Source organism: Gavialis gangeticus, unplaced genomic scaffold (genome assembly GCF_001723915.1).
Source record: "Gavialis gangeticus isolate Ggan-Ray unplaced genomic scaffold, GavGan_comp1, whole genome shotgun sequence".
NCBI lineage: Eukaryota > Metazoa > Chordata > Crocodylia > Gavialidae > Gavialis > Gavialis gangeticus.
In genome coordinates, this window is record NW_017728992.1 from 165,162,423 (window position 1) to 165,184,451 (window position 22,029).

At 41.5% G+C, this 22,029-nt stretch overlaps 1 protein-coding gene across 1 annotated transcript in view; it reads left to right on the forward strand.

Moving 5' to 3' along the window:
* The window catches only part of RIMS2 (regulating synaptic membrane exocytosis 2), a 1,108,253-nt gene that overhangs the window by 570,582 nt on the left and 515,642 nt on the right, over positions 1 to 22,029 (forward strand). The window contains exons 12-14 of the mRNA XM_019528053.1: positions 5,886 to 6,016; positions 8,557 to 8,728; positions 11,569 to 11,722. Of these exons, the coding sequence (XP_019383598.1) occupies positions 5,886 to 6,016; positions 8,557 to 8,728; positions 11,569 to 11,722 (457 nt within the window). The remainder of the gene's footprint in view (positions 1 to 5,885; positions 6,017 to 8,556; positions 8,729 to 11,568; positions 11,723 to 22,029) is intronic.

Here is a 22,029-nt window from a genome sequence, read left to right on the forward strand (position 1 = left end):
GATCTGGTGATCTGATCATAAAAAGCCACCAGGTTGGTCTGACAGGACCTGCCACTGATGAACCCGTGCTGATTGCCCCTAAGCATGCAGTCCCCTGCTGGCCCCTCCTGGATGTGTGCCAGAATTATTTTCTCGAACAGCTTGCCTAGGATCGAGGTAAGACTAACTGGCCTATAGTTTCCCGGGTCCTCCTTCCTCCCTTTTTTGAAGATTGGAACCACATTGGCCCTCTTCCAGTCCTCTGGCACCTCTCCAGTGCACCACAAGTGCTCGTAAAGCCGTGCCAGGGGACCTGCAATGACCTTGGCCAGTTCCTTTAGAACTCTAGGGTGGAGATCATCTGGACCGGCTGACTTGAATACGTCCAGCCCCTCCAGAAGCTCCCTTACTAAGCCCTCACTAACCCTTGGCCCAGGTGTGCCTCCCTCGGGGCCCGAAGGGGGCCCGGCTGGGAGGTTGCTGTTCTGGTCCCTACTTAGGAAGACGGAGGCAAAGAAATCGTTAAACATGTTAGCTTTGTCATCTGGTGTGACGACCAAGTTTCCCAACGCGTCCTGTTATATGTACAACCTCAACTCCTTTAAATGTATATATTAGGATACAGCATTCAATTACAGGATAACATACCTCTTTTTTCTAGAGGATGCCTGTCCCATCCAGTGCACAGGATGGATGGTGATCATTTAATGAATAGCACCTCAATTATTTTTTTGCCTTCTGATTGTTCACTATGTGGCCCTAAGCCTTGTTTATTGCACTCGATTCAAAATGAGCTGTGAAGAAAAGATTTTTAATTTTCTCATAGGCCTTCCTATGGGACTTATTTTAATATCCAAGTATTTCATAAACATTAAGCATATTCTCTTCTCAACACTCCTGTGAAGTGAGGAGATTTTATTTCAAATTTACAGATGGTAAACCAGGACTCAGAGGATGTGTTTACACAAGCCACTTTACTATGCAGTAGATTAGTTGTGCAGTAAAGTGTCACCATCTACCCATGCTCACATTTACTGTGCCATGAATTAGTCTACTGTGCAGTTAGCTACTACCTATAAATACAGGTAGTAAACTAACTGCGCAGTAGGTGCTGTGCACTAACACACTTGTAGACATTGGCCAGGAACAAACCTGATCCTGGTCAGCCTAACCAGCAGGAGGCCATAGGGTACAGGGAGCTCTCTGTCCCTGCTCCTGGCACTTCTCAGCTCCCAGGCTCCCCCCGGGAACTGAGAGTAGATCACCACCAGGACTGGGGAGTTCTCTGCCCCCCGTCCCAGCTCCTTGAGTGGAGCTGGTTGCTCCGGGGAGTGAGCAGGGGCTGGGAATCCAGCCCTTTCCTGTCCCCTGCAGCAGCCAGCTGTGCGCTGCATGAAGCTGGCTGCTCTGGGGACAAGCGAGGACTGAATTCTCAGCCCCTGCACACTCTTCAGAGCAGTTCACTCCACATGATGCCACTATGTCAAGATTAAGCATTAAAAATAATTATTTAATAATTAGATTGTGTGCTGTCCACATGGAGCTAGCTGCTGTGGCAGACAGGTGAGGGTTGGATTCCCAGTCCCCCCCCCCAACAGGTGGCTTCGTGCCAAGCAGGGCAGCTGCCAGTGAGCCCCATCCCCCTCTCTCCCCCTAACAGGAGGCTTGCCTGCAGCTGCCCCACACTCAGGAGAGCTCCCAGCAATCCCCTGCTTGGCAGACAAACCTGGCAGAGGGTTGTGGGCAGCTGTGTGTCCAGATGAGCATGGAGGCAGGAGAGCTCTGCCTGCTGCAGGGGCAGTTCTCTTATGGCCCCAAGCATATCAGGTTCCCTCCCAATGTGCATGGGGCCAGGAGACAGCTGCCGCTGCAGCCAGCAGAGTTCTCCTGGGTCTGTGCTCACTGCAACCACTCCATGCCACCCCCTGGGCTAGGACCGGTGGTGAGGGGGGGAGCCTGGAGCTCTCCCTGGCTGCTGCAGGGGGGCAGAACAGAGCAGAAGCAGTCCTGCACTGGGTTGCTCCCATTGGGAGTAAATCTGCTCCCAGGAGGGAGCACACGTAGACATGTTCCCAGGTAGGCTTACTGAGCAGTATTTATACTGTGCAGTAAACCTACTTTGAATTAATAGCACATGTAGATGCACCTAGAGAGTTTAAAGTAAAAAAAATACACTAGTTTGGATTGCCCAATTTGAGGACATCTACAACTTGGTTTTTCAAAGTTATTTGCATTAACCTTGATGTAATCAGCACTTTGGCAAATTAAACTACAGTATCTCAGGTCAGGCATCTAGAAAATGGAGACCACACAATCAGTGAATACCTTTTGAAAATTTTAAGTAGCATATTTAGCATCACAAAGAAACTTTGTGGAACAGTCAGGGATAGAATCCAGTTTCCTGCAGCACTCTGCTGCATTGACCATGACACTACCCTTTCTCTTCCTGCACATTGACAGGGGCAGGGGTTTTAAGGAAAAATAACATGTAATTGTGTTCAGGCTATATCATAATGCACATGCACAAGGCAGACAGAATTAAGGCAGCAAAAACAACTTTACTTCTGGCATTTCCTAACTTTACTTTGTAACCTTCTGTTTTTAAACATATTTTTAACTGTGGAAAAAAACAAAATTTATCATGTGACATTATATTGACACCAACAAGGGTCATCAACAAGGCTGTAACTGTTAAAGGTACCACACAGATTTCTCTCACTTGATCTATTAGAGCAAGTGCTAATAGTACAATATTGTTATGCTCTATGTGCACTACATGGAGTTGGGGGCACGTTGTCAGCAGCTTTCAGATAATTGCTAAGAGAAGAAAAATACTGAGCTTCTGGAACTTTTGGCTTCATTTGAGGTGCTGGAAGTAAGCATGTTGCAGTGGGCTTTCTTCCATCTTTCCAGGTGTGACCTTTCTGCCACTCCCACGTGCTCCACTCTTCCCTCTTCTTCACCCTCTTCACTCTCATCATTGCCAGTTGCTTTCAGTTCTCTGGCTTCTTGTCTCCAGTTTCCTTTTCCAGCCAGGCTTTACTTTTAATCTGTTTTGCTCCCTACCCTATGTGTCTTCCAGTTGTCAACTGCCACCCCACCTTGTTTCCAGTCCCAGACCCTCTTCCTGATTCTTTGTCCAAAATTGTTTCGCAATCAAGCTCCTGGTCTCTGTCCCTTTTCCCAGCTCATTCCACTTCTCCTTTGTCATTCTTATTTCTCATCAGATATCTTCTCTATTTCTCTGCCCCACTGGTCTCTAGTCCTAGTCTCTTTGTCCTGCCAGACCCTGCCTGTCTCAATGTCCATGCTGCCTGATAATCTCTTTCTTTCATGGTCTCCCAGTATCACTCTGTTTGCCCAGCCTCACCCTCTTTCAGCCCCACCAGCCTCCAGTTTAATTCACTCCTATATCTACAGCTGGTTATTTGTCCCAGTCCACTGTTATAGTCCCCGTTCTTCCTTTTGCACTCAGGCCAGCTATTTTCTTTCTTCACAGTGCTTGAACCAAGCAAAAAGGGGGCTGAACATTGAGAAAAAAAGGAGAGACAGGCTCCCAGCTCACAGTTCCAGTGCTGGGATTGGTCCACAGAAACACAGGCTTGAAATATCAAGGAATATCCTATTTAGCCTGGGGCTAGAGCATGCCCAGTGTATACAGAACTTTCAGAACTGTTAGAAGAGAAGTTCTAAGAATACTTTTCTGAGCATTTGAAAACCAAAACCTTTTCAGGGGTTTATAGCTTGCCCAAATTTGGGCAGGTTTTCAGGGGAAGAGTAGAAAGTACATATCAGGAACAAGTTTCAAGTCCCTGCTCCAAAATGTGGGCATACTAAAGTAACTCATAGAAAAAGTTGCCTGATTTTTAACATGGTCAAAATATCGTATGTCTCCTTTGCCTCATTCTCAGAAATAAGTGCACCATTTTGAGTGAAATTTCCTGAAAATATTTCAGCATGATTCAGATACATGGCACAGAATTTTTTAGGCAAAATAGGTAAAATATTGCAAATTTATAATCAACTGAAAACAACCTTAAAATGGAAAGTTTTAGGAACCCTCAGTGCTAATACTGTATTGTTATACCAGCCCTGCCTAAGATCTGTATGTATGCACAATGCATGTATATGTAAATATATGTTAACTTTAGAGAGAGAGAGAGAGAGAGAGAGAGAGAGAGTGTATATATATACACATATATATACACATATATATATATAAACTATTCTGATGTTCTTTTCATGTATATATAATATATATATATATCTGGTTATATCCTATATATCTATATATGTTTATCTCTCTCTCTCTCTATACACACACACACATTACTATGATATCAAATAGAGGGTCATGCTGGAAGTATGAAAAGAGCACCACAATAGTTTCAGCAATAGTTGGAATAAGTATTTTGTCTCAAAATATTGCATCAGGCTGGTTAATATTGACACTGTTGTAGACACAACTGTTGTAGACACAACTGTTGTAGACACAAATGATTCTGGATGTGCTTTCTCAGAAACCAGTAAAGCACTATTTGGATGGTGAGAGAAAAGCACTTTTTCCTACAGAGCCTTGTGCATTTAGTGTTAGGGAACTTCTTGGATTATACCCGCTTGTAGCTCTAGTCCGTGATCATTTTGCACTCTGTTTAGCCTTTGGTGGTGAGAGCATCATAGTTACCAGTACAATACCTTCCATGTAGGAGGGTGATTTTGGAACTGTCCCTACCCACAGAGCTCTGTATCTGGGAATGGTGTAGTAAAGCAGGACCTTTACCCATTGCTTGGGTAATTGGGAGTACCCAAAGCTTCTTTATGGGAAGGGGCAGCTAAAGATGGGCACTAAGGACCTCATCTGTTTAGCCTATGCAGACTTTGAGCTGGAATCAATAGCAGTAGCACCTTTCAAATCAAGGCATTTACCACAGTTGGAACATACCTATGACTGAGTGGGTATGCAGTGGTAGGTCTGAATACTATCTTCCCTGGGTCTCACGAATTCAGGGAATAACAGTCACCTCACCTAAAAGCAATTTTCTCACTTCTGTCTAGAGTGGATTTCCTTTTAGAAATTGGCTGTTTTTTCAGCTTACAAGTAATGACGTCATAGTAATGACATCACACAATCTTATTATTAAATAATTATTTTTAATGATTAATCTTAACATAGTGGCACTATTTGTTCCATAGTGCTATACTCTAATGTAAAGACCTCTATTTGAACACTATATAATTGAAAGCATCATGCTTTAGCTGGAATGTATAAATAGCAACATGTTATAAACTTCTGTAGGGATAACTGGAGTATCCCTATAGTTAAGGGTGCTGTATCAGCTAATCTGATTCTGAAATTCATTAATTCTAAAAGAATGTATATAGATGAGTAACATAACTTGTTCCTCTTTGATTTATTATAATTCGTGTAAGGTTGTGTTAGGTGAAAATGCCACTTGGTTGGGGAAGGCTTTTCTGAATCTGACATACGCCTCCATGGCTCTTCTGAATGTCTTGTGAGCAGACTGATAATGTTCACAGTCCTGTTCATTTATTGTTAACAGAATTCCTAAAATTGGTAGAATGTTTAACGAACACATATGAATACTATACAGTAGTAGACATGACTACAAAAGGAACATTCTCCTGAGCAATTCACCATTTGGAAGGCAAAGAAAGTGAAATAATATATTTAGATTTTTAGTGCAATTACTTTTGATGCACACTGAAGTTATTACAGTATATCCTTTCATTTTCTGCCTCATTTTAATTTATAAAATAGAGCAGCATAGATGATCTTTATTATATTAATCCATAAAATCATCAACTTTCAGTAAAATTGATCTTTAGGAATAATGTGTTACATAGTTGAAGAAATTAGTTGACTAATGAATATTCTCTCTTTTCAGATAAAGCTGTGGTACGACAAGGTTGGTCACCAGTTGATAGTCACAATATTGGGAGCAAAGGATCTTCCTTCAAGGGAAGATGGGAGGCCAAGGAATCCTTATGTTAAAATTTACTTTCTTCCAGACAGAAGGTAGGGTCAAGGGACTTTTGAGTTAGAATGAATTTAGCTAATCAGAAGGCATTCAAGGTTGATAAAAGTTTGCTATCTGCTATTTGTTATGCATACCTTCTTGATTAGTTTTAAAGATTGGCATTTCATAATTAAACATGTTATGTAACAAAAAGGAATGTTTTACATAGACATTTCTTTACACACTTTCTGTAAATGTATTTGGATGACAGAGAAAAGGTAGTTTTACCTGAATTGCATGAGGACCTTTTATTTGTAAAGATTGTTATTGTTATGAACAGGCTATTTCTGTGGAGTGGACAGCAAATTTCATGGGTTTATGCTCATGAAATTCCTGACTGAACATTTCTTCAGAGTCCCTGGGTTCTCCTACTCCTGTACAAAAAACAGATTGAAGCCCCTGTCATGCAGTCAGATCCCTGCACAAAGTCCCTACACCATAAGCTAGAATGTTATGAAATTAGATAAATAGCACTTTATTAATAAAAGAAAATAATATAGAATGTCTATGAATTGAAAAAGTTAAATATTTTATTTTATATTGTTTTAAAATAAAAATTCAAGTCATCCTTTTTCCTTTTATGCAAAGAATATAGAATTTTCCCCTTAATTATTCCTCACATTTCCTTTCATACACATAAAAACCCTAGCAGCTTATGTTATTGAGTTAGTTTTCTTCTGACAGCTAAAGTGCTTTTTCTTTTATCAGAAGCAAAAGCCTAGTGGAGAAAAATAAATCTCTTGTATAAGAAAAAGTAATATGCTAGAAGTAAAGTACAATTAAATAACTGAAGCATTTAATTAGGTGAGAAAAGGATGCTTACTGACTAAATAAATTTCACTGGAAAAAACTTGTCCAATTTAACTTGTTTTAGTTCTCTAGGCCACAGAAATCCTTAGTGTTAAAATAAATATTTAAGTTATTTGTTTTAATAATCCAGCACATAAATTGTATTTATGAATGAATGAATGCTTGAATGAATGATTGAATGAATAAGTAGAATCTGGATAAAATGCAACTTTCTAGTTAAAATGTTCCTTCAACTTGTAGCTAGCAGAAGCCCACAAATACTTCAATTGTTATCAATATAGGTAGTATGTTAAAGTTAAGAGCATTTACAAATATGCCAGCATCTCATTATACTACTTTTAAACTATGAATCAGTACAGCAGTACACAATGCAAAACCTTTAAATTTAAGAAGTTTGACAGTTCACGACACACTCATTATCGTGTGCAGAACTGGTTGTAAAGTCTCTGCTGGAATGTGATATTGTCAGAAAAAGCTGATTCACCTAGACAGACGTGTTTCATAGAAACAATGAGTTCAACAAACTTTTCTCAAGTCATAGGCAAGCTTCCCATGGAACCAGCTCACCTGGAGGCTTGCACAGGCTCCTGGGCTTCAGGATGTAGGGCAGCATGGCAGCCCTGTGTGCACCCTGTGCAGAGGCTGTGGACTCTAAATTTCAGGGTCCATTGTCCTGTGGCACTGCTGCTCATTGGCTGCATTTACACAAGATGCTGACTGCACAGTTATTACTGTGCAGTCAATTAAGTATTTCCATACACAAGTACTAAGTTACTTCACAGTAACCAGAGTTACTGCACAGTAGCGTCCCTGAATTACTTGTTCGTGATGCTGACTGCATAGTAGCCTGTTACTACTGTGCAGTAGCAGCACATCATGCTTCCTGCCATGTGATGCTACTGCACAGTAATAATGAGCTACTACGCAGTCAGCATCTTGTGTAGATGTGGCCACTGTCCACCTGGGAACCTCAGTAATTTGGGAACGCCACCTCTAACTGGGGCTTTCAAGGCTTCCAGACTCCTTGTCATTCCCTGAAATTCCTGAGACTGGCTTCCAGGGTATGCATCTGTGGGGCAGCCTAATCATGCAGACTGTTCCAGGGGAGTTCTAACATGTGGGCTGCAATGAGGCTTTAGATTCCAGGATTTCTGGATTACTGGTCCTCTGGCTTGCCAGGCTGGCTAACTTCATAGCATGGGGAGCAGGCACCCTGAGATTTGGACAGCTTGGGGAGCCTGGTGATTGAGGAGTCTGGAAACAAGGCTTTCTGGGAACTGCAGGTAATGCAAGTCATGGCTGAAATTGAGTGAAATTAACAAGACTGATGGGGTCCTAGGGAGCACTTTGAATATGCCATGACTGATGTTTTCAGAACAAACTTAATCAACATTTATATTTTGCTGGAAATTTCTAAATATTTGCTTTTAGCCTGAATTGGAACAGAACCAAATTTCAAAATGCCAGCATTTTTTATGAAATAAAAATTCAGAGATTTGATGAGCTCTAGTCATGGCTGACAAAACAGTGACTTACCCCCGTACAAATCCTACAGTTTTAGTTTAGCATAATTGCCTCACTGGGTTTTTGGGGATGGGGGGGGTAAGGGGGTGGAGGGTTTTTGTCAGTATTTCAAATTAGTCCTAGTATAAGAGATCCAACCTGCTATAAAACACTTAGAACAATGTAAGGGCTTTTGCAAGTCTTTAATTTTAATTGTCCTTTGCAGTGATAAAAACAAAAGAAGAACAAAAACAGTAAAGAAAACTTTGGAACCCAAATGGAATCAAACATTCATTTATTCTCCAGTTCATCGGAGAGAATTTCGAGAACGAATGTTGGAGATTACACTTTGGGACCAAGCCCGAGTTCGGGAGGAAGAAAGTGAATTTTTAGGAGAGGTATTTGAAACTGTTTTGACTCTTCATAATCAGTGAGCAAAATGCCAGTAGCACATGGATGGATGGTGATTTGTCTGGCTCTTCTGAATAAAATCATAGAATCATAGAAAGTTAGGTTTGGAAGGGACCTCAGGAGGTCATCTAGTCCAATCTCCTGCTCAAAGCTGAACCATCTCCAACTAGACCATCCCAGCCAAAGCTTTGTCTAGTCAGGTCTTGAAAACCTCCAAGGATGAGTCCACCACTTTTCTGGGTAACCTGTTCTGGTGTTTTACTACCCTCCTAGTGAGAAAATTCTTCCTAATATCTAATCTAAACTTCCCTTGCTGAAAATTGAGACCACTGTGCCTTGTTCTGTCATCTGCCACCACTGAGAACAGTCTTCAACCCCCCTTCAGGAAGTTGAAGGCTGCTATTAAGTCCCCTCTCAGTCTCTTCTTTTCTAGACTAAATAAGCCCAATTCCCTCAGTCTTTCTTCATAAGTCATGTCCCCCAGCTCCCTCACTATTTTGTTACCCTCCTCTGAATGCTCTCCACATCCTTTTTTGTAGTTGCAGGGCCCAAAACTGAACACAGTACTCCAGATATGGCCTCACCAGTGCTGAATAGAGGGGAAGAATCACTTCCCCTGACCTACTGGAAACATACCTACCAATGCAGCCCAGGATGCTGTTAGCTTTCTTGGCAACAAAGGCACACTGCTGGCTCATATTCAGCTTTTGTCCAGTGTAACCCGCAGGTCCTTTTCTCAAATTTGATTTAAAAAATGAAAACATTAAAAGCTGACATATATATATTTAGTTTATTGTGTAATGGTAACTCTAACAAACTGACATTTACCATGTGATGCTGATACCAGATTAACTCTGTAATTGTTCTGTCTTCAGAAATATTAGAATGCATATATCTTCAATAATTCATTTTCTTTGATGATTATTCTTAAGATTCTATATTTGTCCCTGGTACAATTTTATAGAAGAGAGTTGAGTAAGATTGCTATTTAATTGTTATTAAGATACTTAGCCATTGTTACGTGTCATTAAGGTGATCAGATTGGTGTTGATCTTGTGGCCTGTTATAAACTGGTTAGGGGGGATCAGCAGGCGCTGGGGGAGTCCCTGTTCCCCCGAGCGCCGCAAGGAGTGACCAGGAACAACGGTCACAAGCTGGCGGAGGGAAGGTTTAAGTTGGACATCAGGAGGCGCTACTTCACGGTCAGGGCGGCTAGAGTCTGGAACCAGCTTCCAAGTGAGGTGGTGCAGGCTCCCACCCTAGGGGTTTTTAAGAGGAGGTTGGATGACCACCTTACTGGGGTCGTTTGACCCCAGTACTCTTTCCTGCCATGGCAGGGGGTCGGACTAGATGATCTGCTCAGGTCCCTTCCGACCCTAGAAACTATGAAACTATAAAACTATGAGAGGCAATCTAAAAATGATGAAAGTCTCCAAAGTATAACTTAGGCCTTTTAAGTTCACCAGAACAATTCAGCACCTAAAGTTATGTAACTGCATATGCCCAGAACTGCTGCCACCTTAGGTGACTTAAGTGACTACCCTGAGGGATCTGATTTGGTAAGCATCTTCTAAGTACATCTAACATTTTGCAAGAGCATTAAGCTCAGTATAGAGCATAAGAGCCACAGCGACTTCCATTAAAAATGTAGGAGAAGGATGAAGAGGATGACAAAGAAAGGAGCTGGTAGTGATGTGACTACTGTTTTTTTACATAACAATCTAGTGGTTAGGGGATAACCCAAGCCTAATGCCTAAACAGTTCCGGACACAGCGACCAAACCCAGAATTCCATCCACTCCCAAGCTGAGTGTCCTCATCACTGAGCTACAGAGTTATACTGCTTACTTGCTCACCCCATGTCTTCTGCATTCCTTTCTAAGAAGTGACCAACTTCAGCCTAAGGAGTGGAGAGTGCCCTACCCCAGCTGAGGGCTCTCTCTTGGGAGGTGAGAGGTGTATATTTGAAACTCTTTAGACTGAAGAGGGTCTAGAGCCAGTCTCCCAACTCCTGGGTGGGAGCTCTAAATCATTAAACTGTTACATAGACAAGGGACACTGGCATCATCTCCACCTCTACCTCCATCTGTGTCTCATGGAGAAGAGTAAGCCAATCCCCTGTACTCAAAGGGACAACCCAGGTGCCTTAGAGGGGTATTTGACTATGAATCCCAGTTTCACATAAGTTCCTAAACAGGTAGTCACCAAAATCCAGGAGGACTTCAGACACATCCATCTCTTCAGCATTTCCTATTGGCTAGTTCCTTTTCTTAATCCTCTTCCTAGTCACTTGACTCTCCTCATTTCCTACATAGGAAACGTAGGTCCATAATACAGGTTTGTGATTTCCACTCCTGGAGCTGGTTGCCCAAGTGCTTTGTTGGATCTCACCCTAAGTAGTTTTAGCTGATTCAGAGTCACGGTTTGATGGAAGTGGTTTGTGCCCATAAGAGGTATGGTTGAGTGGCTGTGTCTACATGAGACTCTGACTGCACAGTCATTACTGCGTAGTCATTTAGTATTTGTATAAACAAGTTACTGCACAGTAACACTGACGAACGCCTTTTTCATGATGCTACTACTCAGTAGCCTAATACTACTGAGCGGTAATTCTGTGTCATGGTTGTTGCCATGCAACACTACTACACAGTAGTATTGGGCAACTGCATAGTCAGTGTCTCATGTAGACGTGGCCGGTAAGTACATAATTTTTGTTTTATTTCCAAAATCTGTATTTTCACAGTAAGATAATGAATAGAATAACATATGGAAATGACTATTTTAAAATACACTTCTACTGTATAATGCTTTTGCATGTTCCTTTGTAGATTCTTATTGAGTTAGAGACAGCATTGCTAGATGATGAACCTCACTGGTACAAACTTCAGACGCATGATGTCTCTTCATTGCCACTTCCACACCCCTCACCATATTTGCCACGCAGACAGCTACATGGGGAGAGCCCCACACGGAGGCTACAAAGTAAGTTGATAATTTTACAAATATTGCATATATTTGATCTGAATTCCTGTGTACTTCATACTACTTCTAGGCCAAAGATTTGTAAGAGCAGTAGCTGACATTGTATGTGTCTGTTTTCTGTTCTTATGAAGCAAATCTTTTGTGATTACCTCTGAGATTCTGATGTGCTCAAAATACTAACAGTGAAAATAAAAAGTATTATCATATTTGCTTCTGTATTAAAATGTATTAAAATAAACATTCCAACATGGAATTTAGTCAGTGGGCAATGGTATAAGTTTGTGCCAGCTTACAACGTGGTCCCTCTTTTATGTTTGTTATTTGATTGTACAATCCAGAGAGAAGGTAGTTACTTCAGCCTATTTTTTTAAAGGAAAACTATTGACTAATAATTAATTTAATACAGTGGCTTGTTACTGTCTTTTGATGCTGCTATAACAGAGAGACAGATTCTTGCCATAATAGAAAGAAAGACAGATTTACATTTGCTTAAATTTGGGAGAAGTCAGCATTGTCAAACAATGTGCCAGGGCAACATGAACATTTTGTAAACAGAAGTTAGATTTGTAGTAATATTTTGCACCTTTCAGTGTACGTGATTCATGGTAGACTGGAGTAAGTAATAGAAATATTTAAATGGAATATTCATTGTGTTGGTAGAATTGGATGTTTAAGACAGAATATGTGATAGTTATAAATTAATCATATTTTACCATCACTTTCTTTGTTTCTACTGCTTAAATTACCCACTAACATTAGGAATTCAAAGCTGTGCTACATTGATGTAGCCTTAAAAATGTCTATAGGCATTGTGAAAATCCTTTATAATTCCTACATATTATTTTATGAAAGATTAGAAATCAATTTCTAAGATTTTTTGCATTCCTTTCTCTATCTCACTGAATGAGCATTTGGCATAATACAAATAATTATATTATATATAATAAATGGACTATATGTCTATGTGTGCATGTGCATAGATGCACACAAATGAACAAAATAGGCAGAGAATTCTTTAAAATGTTGGGGCATGGGGGATCAGTTAACTTCTAGTTATTATAAATTCTACATGGGTTCTCTAATAATAAATTTACACAGGTAAGTGTTTGTAATAGTTGTCTGCTTTTGGGTTACTGCACTTAAATGTGAGAGGAAGTAGAATGCTCCATATCATAATATTTTGAAATTAATTAAATGAGTCATGTTTATGATTTATAACCTTGTAGCAGTGCTTTATCAATACTTCTTTCTTTCTAAAAGAGTTTTCTTTGTAAAAGATGAGGGTCTCTCTTTCAATCCAGCATTTTTCAATGCCCTGGATCCTGTTTGGGATAAATTCTTATGGTATTTAAGTTCTTTCCTTCTTTGCTTTATGCTATTAACTTTTGTGAAATGTTTTAATAAAATAATCATGGATAGTGTGGTAGAGCAGCTTTACTTTTTAGGGTCCATTTGTTTTCAGCATTAGTTAATTATTTCCAGTTTTCACAAAATAATAAATCCCTACAAGGAACCCCACTGGCTTTTAGTATTTCCCATCTGTTCAATCAAGTGTTGGCCATCAGTGACGAATAGAACAACTGGTTGCTTTGTTTTTTGGAAGATTATAGTGATGCTAGATTCAGGATTTATTCAGAGATTTTGCCTCAAATGTTGAGACCCCAAAGGAATAGCTTGCCTTTTCCTGCACTCATTTGAACAGTCTTGTAACTTTGGAAACAGTCATGGAAGGTCTTATCAAACACTGTACACTTAAATATTTGCTCTGCTGAGATGTCTGGACTTTGTGCAAAAATTAAACTTATTCTGATTAGCCCCAAAGCAGTACATAAACATTGTAAAGGTATGTACAGATGTTGCATTTTAAAGGTATGTACAGATGTACAAATGTTAAAGTACATCCTTTGAAGCCCTTCAAAGGGAGAGCTATACAGATGTACATACTCTTTGAAGCACTGCAAAAAATGGCTGCAGTGCTCCAAAATATTACTTGTTAGAATGTGATACTATTTCAAAGTGCTTTGTTTCTTTATATGTCTGTATGCTTACAGGAGATTCCTGAGTCCTCCAGAATCCCACAGTGCCCTTCTGCCACTCCTCCCCAAACTGTCAGTGGGATCTCTCCTACTGCTTCACCTCTGTCCTCCCAGAAGCCTCCTGGTCCCTCTTTCTTTCCTTCCCTTGTTGCCAGAATTGGTGACCCCCTGCACTCCTCCCCCCTGACACTGGGAGATCGCCTGTGCCTCCTCCCACTGAAGCCAGGATTGTGGCTCTCTAGCTCCCCGCCCCTGCCTGCCTGTCGGCTTCTGGTCTCTTGGTTCTGGCAGGGTGGCACAGGGTGTCCAGTCTCCTGGTTCCAGCAGGAGAGCAGAGGCAGAAGGTCAGGAAAACACTCACTGCCATGGGCTCTGTTCACCACACTGCATCCCCATGGTAGTAGAGAAGTGCAGCCCCAGGAGAAAGGGCTGCAGAGCAGCACTGGCAATTCCCTCCACTCCCCCTACTCTATGGGGGAAGGTGAGAGCAGAGGCACAAGTCACTGCAATCCCGTTTCTCCCCTAGCCAGAGAGCATGCTGCCATATGCAACTGCAGTTATTTTGAAGTGCTTCAGGCAGGGGGCGCAACAAGGACTGTCTGTCTCTCTATTGCCTGAAATGGAACATTTTAAAAATGTTTCCAAACCTGTTACCCTTAGAAATATCCAAAATGTTATGTCTGTGCACATACAAAATGTTCCGGAAGCTCTGAAACACCAAAGACAAGAAGAAGTTTTCTGTGTTCCTGGTAAATGGTGGAACTCTCTCAGTTTTCCCTCTGGTATAATGATTTGCACAGTTTTGGAATGATACACTCCCAAACTTAGCTGAGGAGCCCACTCAGAAGTATTTCGCACCCAAACATAATCCCTCCCATAGCCCACAACTTCACCTCAGGGTTGTAGGACTGTGCATATTTCACATAAATTTTCAAGTTATGTAAGTTCTTCCCAATTTAAATAGGAAAAGATTTTGAAAGACAGTATATTTTGAAAATGATACCCTAGATTTGGTTCTGGGAAAACCTTCAAACTGATTTTTAGTAGCTACTGTAGTACTAAAGCTAGATAGGTAAGAAACTCCATTGATCAGTAACAAATCTTACGACTAATACACGAATAAGCAGTTTGATAAAAAGCTTCCTTGAACTGTAAAATTCTTGTGTTATATTCATTTGCCATAGCCCTGAATCGAAAGTTACAAGTATCTTGTGGAGGAATGTGAGTGGCCATAGCAGCAATGAGGAGACAGAATGCACAAATCTGTATAGAATACTAACAGCATTACACAGGTGAAGATAAATTTGGTGTATGTCTTTTTTGTTGGAGATTTCAACAGAAGATTAAATTAAACAAAAACAAATATCACTATCTCTTGTTCTTTATGAAGGTCCTTCATTAGATGCATCCATCATTAAAAAGTCTTCTAGGTAACTGAATATTAATATAGATCTCAGATTATAACACTTTATCATGAGCAAACAAATACTTGTAAGATTACATTTTTTACTTTGAAGATATTATTGCTGTTGTCAGTTAATTCATATTATATAGAAGTTGAGTTCCAATTTTTTTGAAGTCTGAGTGGATAGATCATTTAAAGGTCCCCTGGTTTTATTTTGGAGTAAACCCTTAGAAAGTAGGTCTATCTTGTTTCTTTCCTGTGGTCGCAATATATGCAATAGGATATGTATAGTAGTGTGCAATAAGAAGTGCCTAACTTCCTGCATATAAAAATAGCTACTATGAAAAATAAATTGTTTCTTGTTTTAAAGATATAGGCATATTCATTTTTTTGAACAATCTTTATTTTTCAAAGGAAAAGATATTATGAAATATAAGGCTGTTTGTTTTTTCCATAAACAGACAAATCTGGGCTTTATTGTCTCCAGGAGTGTAGGTCTACCTATAAATAAGTACCATAAAAGAACAATAAAACCCCCTTTAATTTTTGTTCTCTGAAGACAGTATAATAGGACTGCCTACACTTACTGCTTGCCTTTCTTGATGGAACTGGAGATGTTTAATTTGACTTAAGGTACTTTCTAGTCTCTTTTTCACTTCAGTGAATTTTAGTGCTCATGAAAAGTGCCAGAATGACAGCCCTGAAGAATGCAATCCTGTATTTATGGACAGCCAATGGTGTGTAATGCAAGCTTCCCACAGTGTCCCATATGCTGTTTTTCAGAGACCAATTCTAATAGAGAGACCTTCCACATCAAATTTCCCCTCCTCAGTGTGAAAAAACATGTTATATTGTAGATACATCCACTAGAAATTGGTCTAAACCTTTAGTCTGTTTTCATTCATGTCATTGAATGCAAAATAGATGGTGACCAGATGGAGTTGTCTTCTAATTGTGCTGAATTTAAACTGGTGCAGAACCCCAGGAATATTAATTAACCTCCTTTAAAAAAAACAACAAAAACCCTATTACTTCAGTAACCACCTGAACCTCTCCACCCCCTCTCATCAGTCCTCTCTGCTGGTTCAGTGAAACAAGTGTGTCTAGTGCTTTTCACTTCTTCTCCACCTCCTCTTCTCCAATCTCTTCCTTGTCCTGATCAATGTAGTATTTTAGTTCATGCATTCCTCAGCTTCAGGCATTCTTTCAGTGAAAGCCAACCTCTTAAAAACCCAGAGGCTTCTTACTTTCCATATACTGGTTGTAACACTTGCTAACACTACTCTTAATATTGTTTCCTCAGGTCCCTTTGGTATGAGCCCATACAACACCATCTCTTGTGTTAAGGACTGACTTATTTTTGTAACACTTTCAACAAATGATGTACACTTTCCCACACAACCTTTGCATATGTATACTCCCAAAACATGTGCCACCATTTCTTCATCTCTGCACCTTTCCCTTGGACACTTTACTGTTCTTGCTAAGTTCCATTTATGTTGTATCTCCCTCACCAACAAGATATTTTGTTATGATCAGCCACACTAGATCAGCATGTTCTCCTTCATGTCATTCATCAGCCACCTTCTTCCACACCTTTTTCACTTGTCCTTCTGTAAGGTACCACACTGATGCCATCCTGTCTCTCTCTCTCTCTCTTACCTTTTTTTGTCAGCCACTTGCAATCTTTCAGGACCTCCAGTGCCACCTCTCCTATTTTGTACATCCTTATAAAACTTGCCATTCTTATGTAATGAACAGCATGTTGCAACACCCATGGCTTCTTCCAAGAGCCCCCATATATTCCCCATCTTAAGAACATACCTGCCAAAAATTGGCTAAAGCATATGACTTTCCCTTCCCATTTCACTGCTAGTTTACACTGCACTTACTCAGTTTGTGTAAATGAACCACCCTATGTCCAGCTTCCTCTCTCCTCCCAACTCTCTTGCTCTTGCAGTTCCATTCCAGCTAGCCTTTTTCTTTTCACTTTCCAAAAGAACATACACATTTCCCTTTGTACTTTCGCTAACTACAGCCATGATGGGGGAAACACAGTTCAGATGTACAAAAAGATCAGCAGTAACAGTTCCTTAACTGCTACCACTTTTCCAGCAAAGAACAGTGTCCTTCCTGTGCGCACCCATAATACTTGTCATACCCTTACTGTCACCTTTTCCCACACTTTATTTCCTTTCCCTTCTACCTTGATTGGGATTCCCTAAAACTGACTTCTTCCTCTACTACTTGTATTCCAAGCTTCTTTAGGTCCCTCCAGTTTCCCACTCCCATTATAGTGTTTTTGTTTTGTTTATCTTGTCACTTCACCATACTCCGTTGTATGTTTCAGTATCCTTTGATTTGATAATTTTTCTCTAACCACTACATTGATGTCATCTATATAGACTGTACACAATCCCTCTGCCCTTCCCAGTATTATTACCCCACTTATGACTCTATCTTTCTTTATTCTTTGCACCAGTGGCTCTGTTGCACATGGGAACAATATTGGTCACAGTGGCCACCCTTGTCTTACCCCGTTTGGATTTTAAAGGTTCTGCTCAGATGTCCATTTATTAGCAATTGGCTTTCTGCCTCTCTATATAGCAGTCTTACTCATCCTATCAGTTTGTCTGAGAAGCCCATTTTTGTTAACACTTCAAATATAAAATCACTCTATCATATGCTTTCTCCAAATCCAAATTTGCTACTGCCATATTTGATTTCCTTTCCTGAATGTGTGTCAGTGTATCCCTTATCAGCCTAATCGACTCAGAATTCCTCCTGCCTGGGACTGCACAGGTTTGCTCTTCATGTATTACTTTTTTCAGGTTCTTCTGTATTCTCAAAGCCACTGTCTTTGCTAACAAGTTGTAATCTGTATTTAGCAGGGTAATCAGTCCCCAGTTCTTCAGAAGCTTTGTCTCCCCTTTCTTGAATAATGAAATTGCTGTTCCACTTGTAAAGTCCTTCCTGCTTCTCCCTTTTCCTCTATTTCTTTGAAAACCTCTACTATATCTGTCCCTACCCATGGCCAGACTTTTTTGTACAATTCCATGGGTAGGCCATCTACTCCTGGAAATTTTCCTCTTTTTCAAGGTTTTAAGCACTCCTCCACTTCCTTTAAACTTATCTTTTCTACTATCTTCTGTATCTCCTCTTCCTCTACTTTTTCTTCGGTCTCTTACAGAAAATTCTACATTTTCTTTCTGTTTATTTCCTTCTTCTGCTATAGTTCTTCATAGACTCTCCTTTTTATTTCCAGCACCTCCTCCTACATTTCTGCTCAAGCCCCAACTTCTGTCTGTACTACTTTTAGATCTCTTTTCACCATCTTCACTCTGGCTGAAAAGAATCGGGATCATTCTTTGTTTTCTTCCACCCATGGTGCTTGTGCTAAAAATGTTTTCTCTTTTGTCTTATTGTTAAGCCATTTTTCAGCTCCTGCTTTGTCTCTTCCAATTCCTCTCATACCTGTCTTCTTTCTGCACCTTCCTTTAGCAGCTCCTATATGTCTTTCCTTGCAGCTCTAAAAGTTCTTTAGTTTTAGTGTCTTTAGTTTCTTTAGTGTCCTCTTCAGCACCATCATCCACCATTTTTTTGTACTCTTAAAATTTCTTCAATGTTTTCCACCCCTCCTATTGTTTTATATATGCTGGACACACCTCTGCATCTTCATAGTTTCATAGTTTCTAGGGTCGGAAGGGACCTGAGCAGATCATCTAGTCCGACCCCCTGCCATGGCAGGAAAGAGTACTGGGGTCAAACGACCCCAGTAAGGTGGTCATCCAACCTCCTCTTAAAACCCCCCAGGGTGGGAGCCTGCACCACCTCACTTGGAAGCTGGTTCCAGACCCTAGCCGCCCTGACCGTGAAGTAGCGCCTCCTGATGTCCAACTTAAACCTCCCCTCCGCCAGCTTGTGACCATTGTTCCTGGTCACTCCTTGCGGCGCTTGGGGGAACAGGGACTCCCCCAGCGCCTGCTGATCCCCCCAACCAGTTTATAACAGGCCACAAGATCCCCCCTCAGCCTTCTCTTTTGAAGGCTGAACAGGTTCAGGTCCCGCAACCTTTCCTCATAGGACCTACCCTGCTGTCCCTTGATCATACGAGTGGCCCTCCTCTGGACCCTCTCGATGCTGTCCACATCCCTCTTAAAGTGCGGCGCCCAGAACTGGACGCAGTACTCCAGCTGCGGCCTGACCAGTGCCGCATAGAGGGGGAGGATCACCTCCTTGGACCTGCTCGAGATGCATCTGTGGATGCACGACAAGGTGCAGTTGGCCTTCCTAGCCGCCTCCCCACATTGCCGACTCATGTTCATCTTGGAGTCAATAATGACTCCCAGATCCTTTTCCACCTCCGTGCTGACAAGAGGGGAGTTCCCCAGCCTGTATGTGTGGTGCCGATTGTTCCTCCCCAGGTGCATCACCTTACACTTGTCTGTGTTAAACCCCATCCTATTCTCCTCCGCCCATCCTTGTAACCTATCTAGGTCCAACTGTAGCCTGTTGCTCCCCTCAATTGTGCCCACTTCCCCCCACATCTTAGTGTCATCAGCAAACTTGAACAGGGTGCTTTGCACCCCCTCATCCAAATCACTGATGAAGATGTTGAACAGGGCGGGCCCAAGGACCGAGCCCTGTGGGACCCCACTTCCCACGTCCTTCCAGGTCGAGAAGGACCCATCCACTACCACCCTCTGGGTGCGACTCTCTAACCAGTTGGCGACCCATTGGACTGTATGGGTGTCTACGCCACAGTCCCCCAGCTTCCTAATGAGAATGGGGTGAGAGACAGTGTCAAAAGCCTTCCTGAAGTCTAGGAAAACTATATCCACTGCCACCCCTGCATCCAATGATTTAGTGACCTGGTCGTAAAAGGCCACCAGGTTGGTCTGACAGGACCTGCCGCTGATGAACCTGTGCTGGTTGCCCCTGAGCATGCAGTTCCCTGCTGGCCCCTCCTGGATGCGTTCCAGAATAATTTTCTCGAACAGCTTGCCCAGGATCAAGGTAAGACTGACTGGCCTGTAGTTTCCTGGGTGACTGGCCTGTAGTTTCTTGTAACAGTTGTACATTTAACTTCCACACTTCCTTTCCTATTATGGGGCTGTGATCCAGGCTAATTGCTGCCTTCAGTATCTGGCTATCAATAAATGTCATGCTTAAGGTTTCTTTTTCCCCCCATATCTTTATTTCTTTGTATATAAACACAAAATCAGTTCTTGATTGCTTCTTTCCACCGGGGTCTGCTCTAGTGAAGGCTTTTTTCCCTGCCCACGTGTCTGTTAGTGACTCTGCATTTATTATTCATGTTAATCTGGATGAATTGTCTAATCTTCCCCTGTTTTGTCACCTGCTTCTGTTATACAATTGAAATCCCCCACTATTATCTGCAGTCTCCTTCCAACTGCATATACTGCTAGTCTTCTGAGCAGAGCCTTCCTCCCCTCCCACTCTGGTGGTGCATCTACATTTCATAGATTTCATAGATTTCATAGACATTAGGGCTGGAAGGGACCTCGGAAGATCATCGAGTTCAGCCCCCCACCCAAAGGACAGGAAGTCAGCTGGGGTCATAGGATCCCAGCAAGATAAGCATCCAATTTACTCTTGAAGGCGTTCAATGTAGGTGCTTGAATCACCTCCGATGGCAGGCTGTTCCAGACCTTGGGGGCTTGGACAGTAAAGAAATTCTTCCTTATGTCCAGCCTGAAATGGTCTTGCAGTAGTTTATAACCATTCGACCTCATCATCCCTTGGATATATAAAATAGCTAATTTTGTTCCCCTGGCTGGCAGTATCATTCACTGTAGTTTGTCATTGACAATATCTTCCACATGCTTCACTTTCAACTCTGGATTGTTGAAAAGTACTGCTACACCTGCTGCTTTGTTAGCATTTGTCCCTGACCACCAAGACAGTCCCTATTTCCACCTTTAATCAAAGTGTTTATACTCCATCTCCCCCAATATATCACAGTCTTGTAGGCAGATTATGTCTGCCCTTATCTGTTTTAAAAGTGATTCAATCTTTTGCCATCTTTTCTTTGTTAAGAAGACTCCTGACACTAATCAATGCTATTATCAATGCTTTTGTGCTTGCTTTAACTGAGTGTGTCTGTCCTTTTAAGGTTCATCAGTACTGCTGCTCATTGTAGTGGACTCCACCCCCCCCCCCCCCTTCCATGCCAGCTACATCAGCAAGCTGATTGATTGCTTTTGCACTCAGGAAGCTTTCCACTTTTTGGCCTTCCCACCATTTCCTGCCTCCTGCTCTCCACTCCAAGGTGGAGCTCAGGGGAGTTGATGGTGGGAAGCTGCTCTCCAGTTCTGACTCTGACTCTTCTCCCTCTTTTTTTTCTGAATTTTCTTCCCCCCCCACAACTTCCAGGCTCTTTTACTTGCCGCACCTCTATTTCTTCTGTTTGTTTGGTTTCTTCTTTCTTGCCCTCCCCCACCTCCATGTCTGGGCTATCTGCTGCTCCCTCTTTCCCTTCTTTTCCTGTTTTTTCTTATGCCACCTACATTGCATAAGTCTCTCTCCCCCCCTTCTCTGTTCTTCTCTGCTGCAGGATCTCTTCTACCATTTTTACCATGCTGAAAGTCCCTACAGATACAGAAACATACCATAATCCATTATGGACCTTCACCTTTCCTGTATTTTACAACAAGTGTAGGCATACGATTCTAATGGCAAAGGCCAGATCTTGAGCTGATGTAAACTGCCATAGTTGAGTTGAGATCAAAGAAGGTATGGTGATATTCACCAACTGAGGATCTGACCCAGAACATCCTTAGTTCTCTATTAATCTGTGTTACGTATATGATTTCCTTTTTTTTTCTTCTGCCCGTGTACTAGTG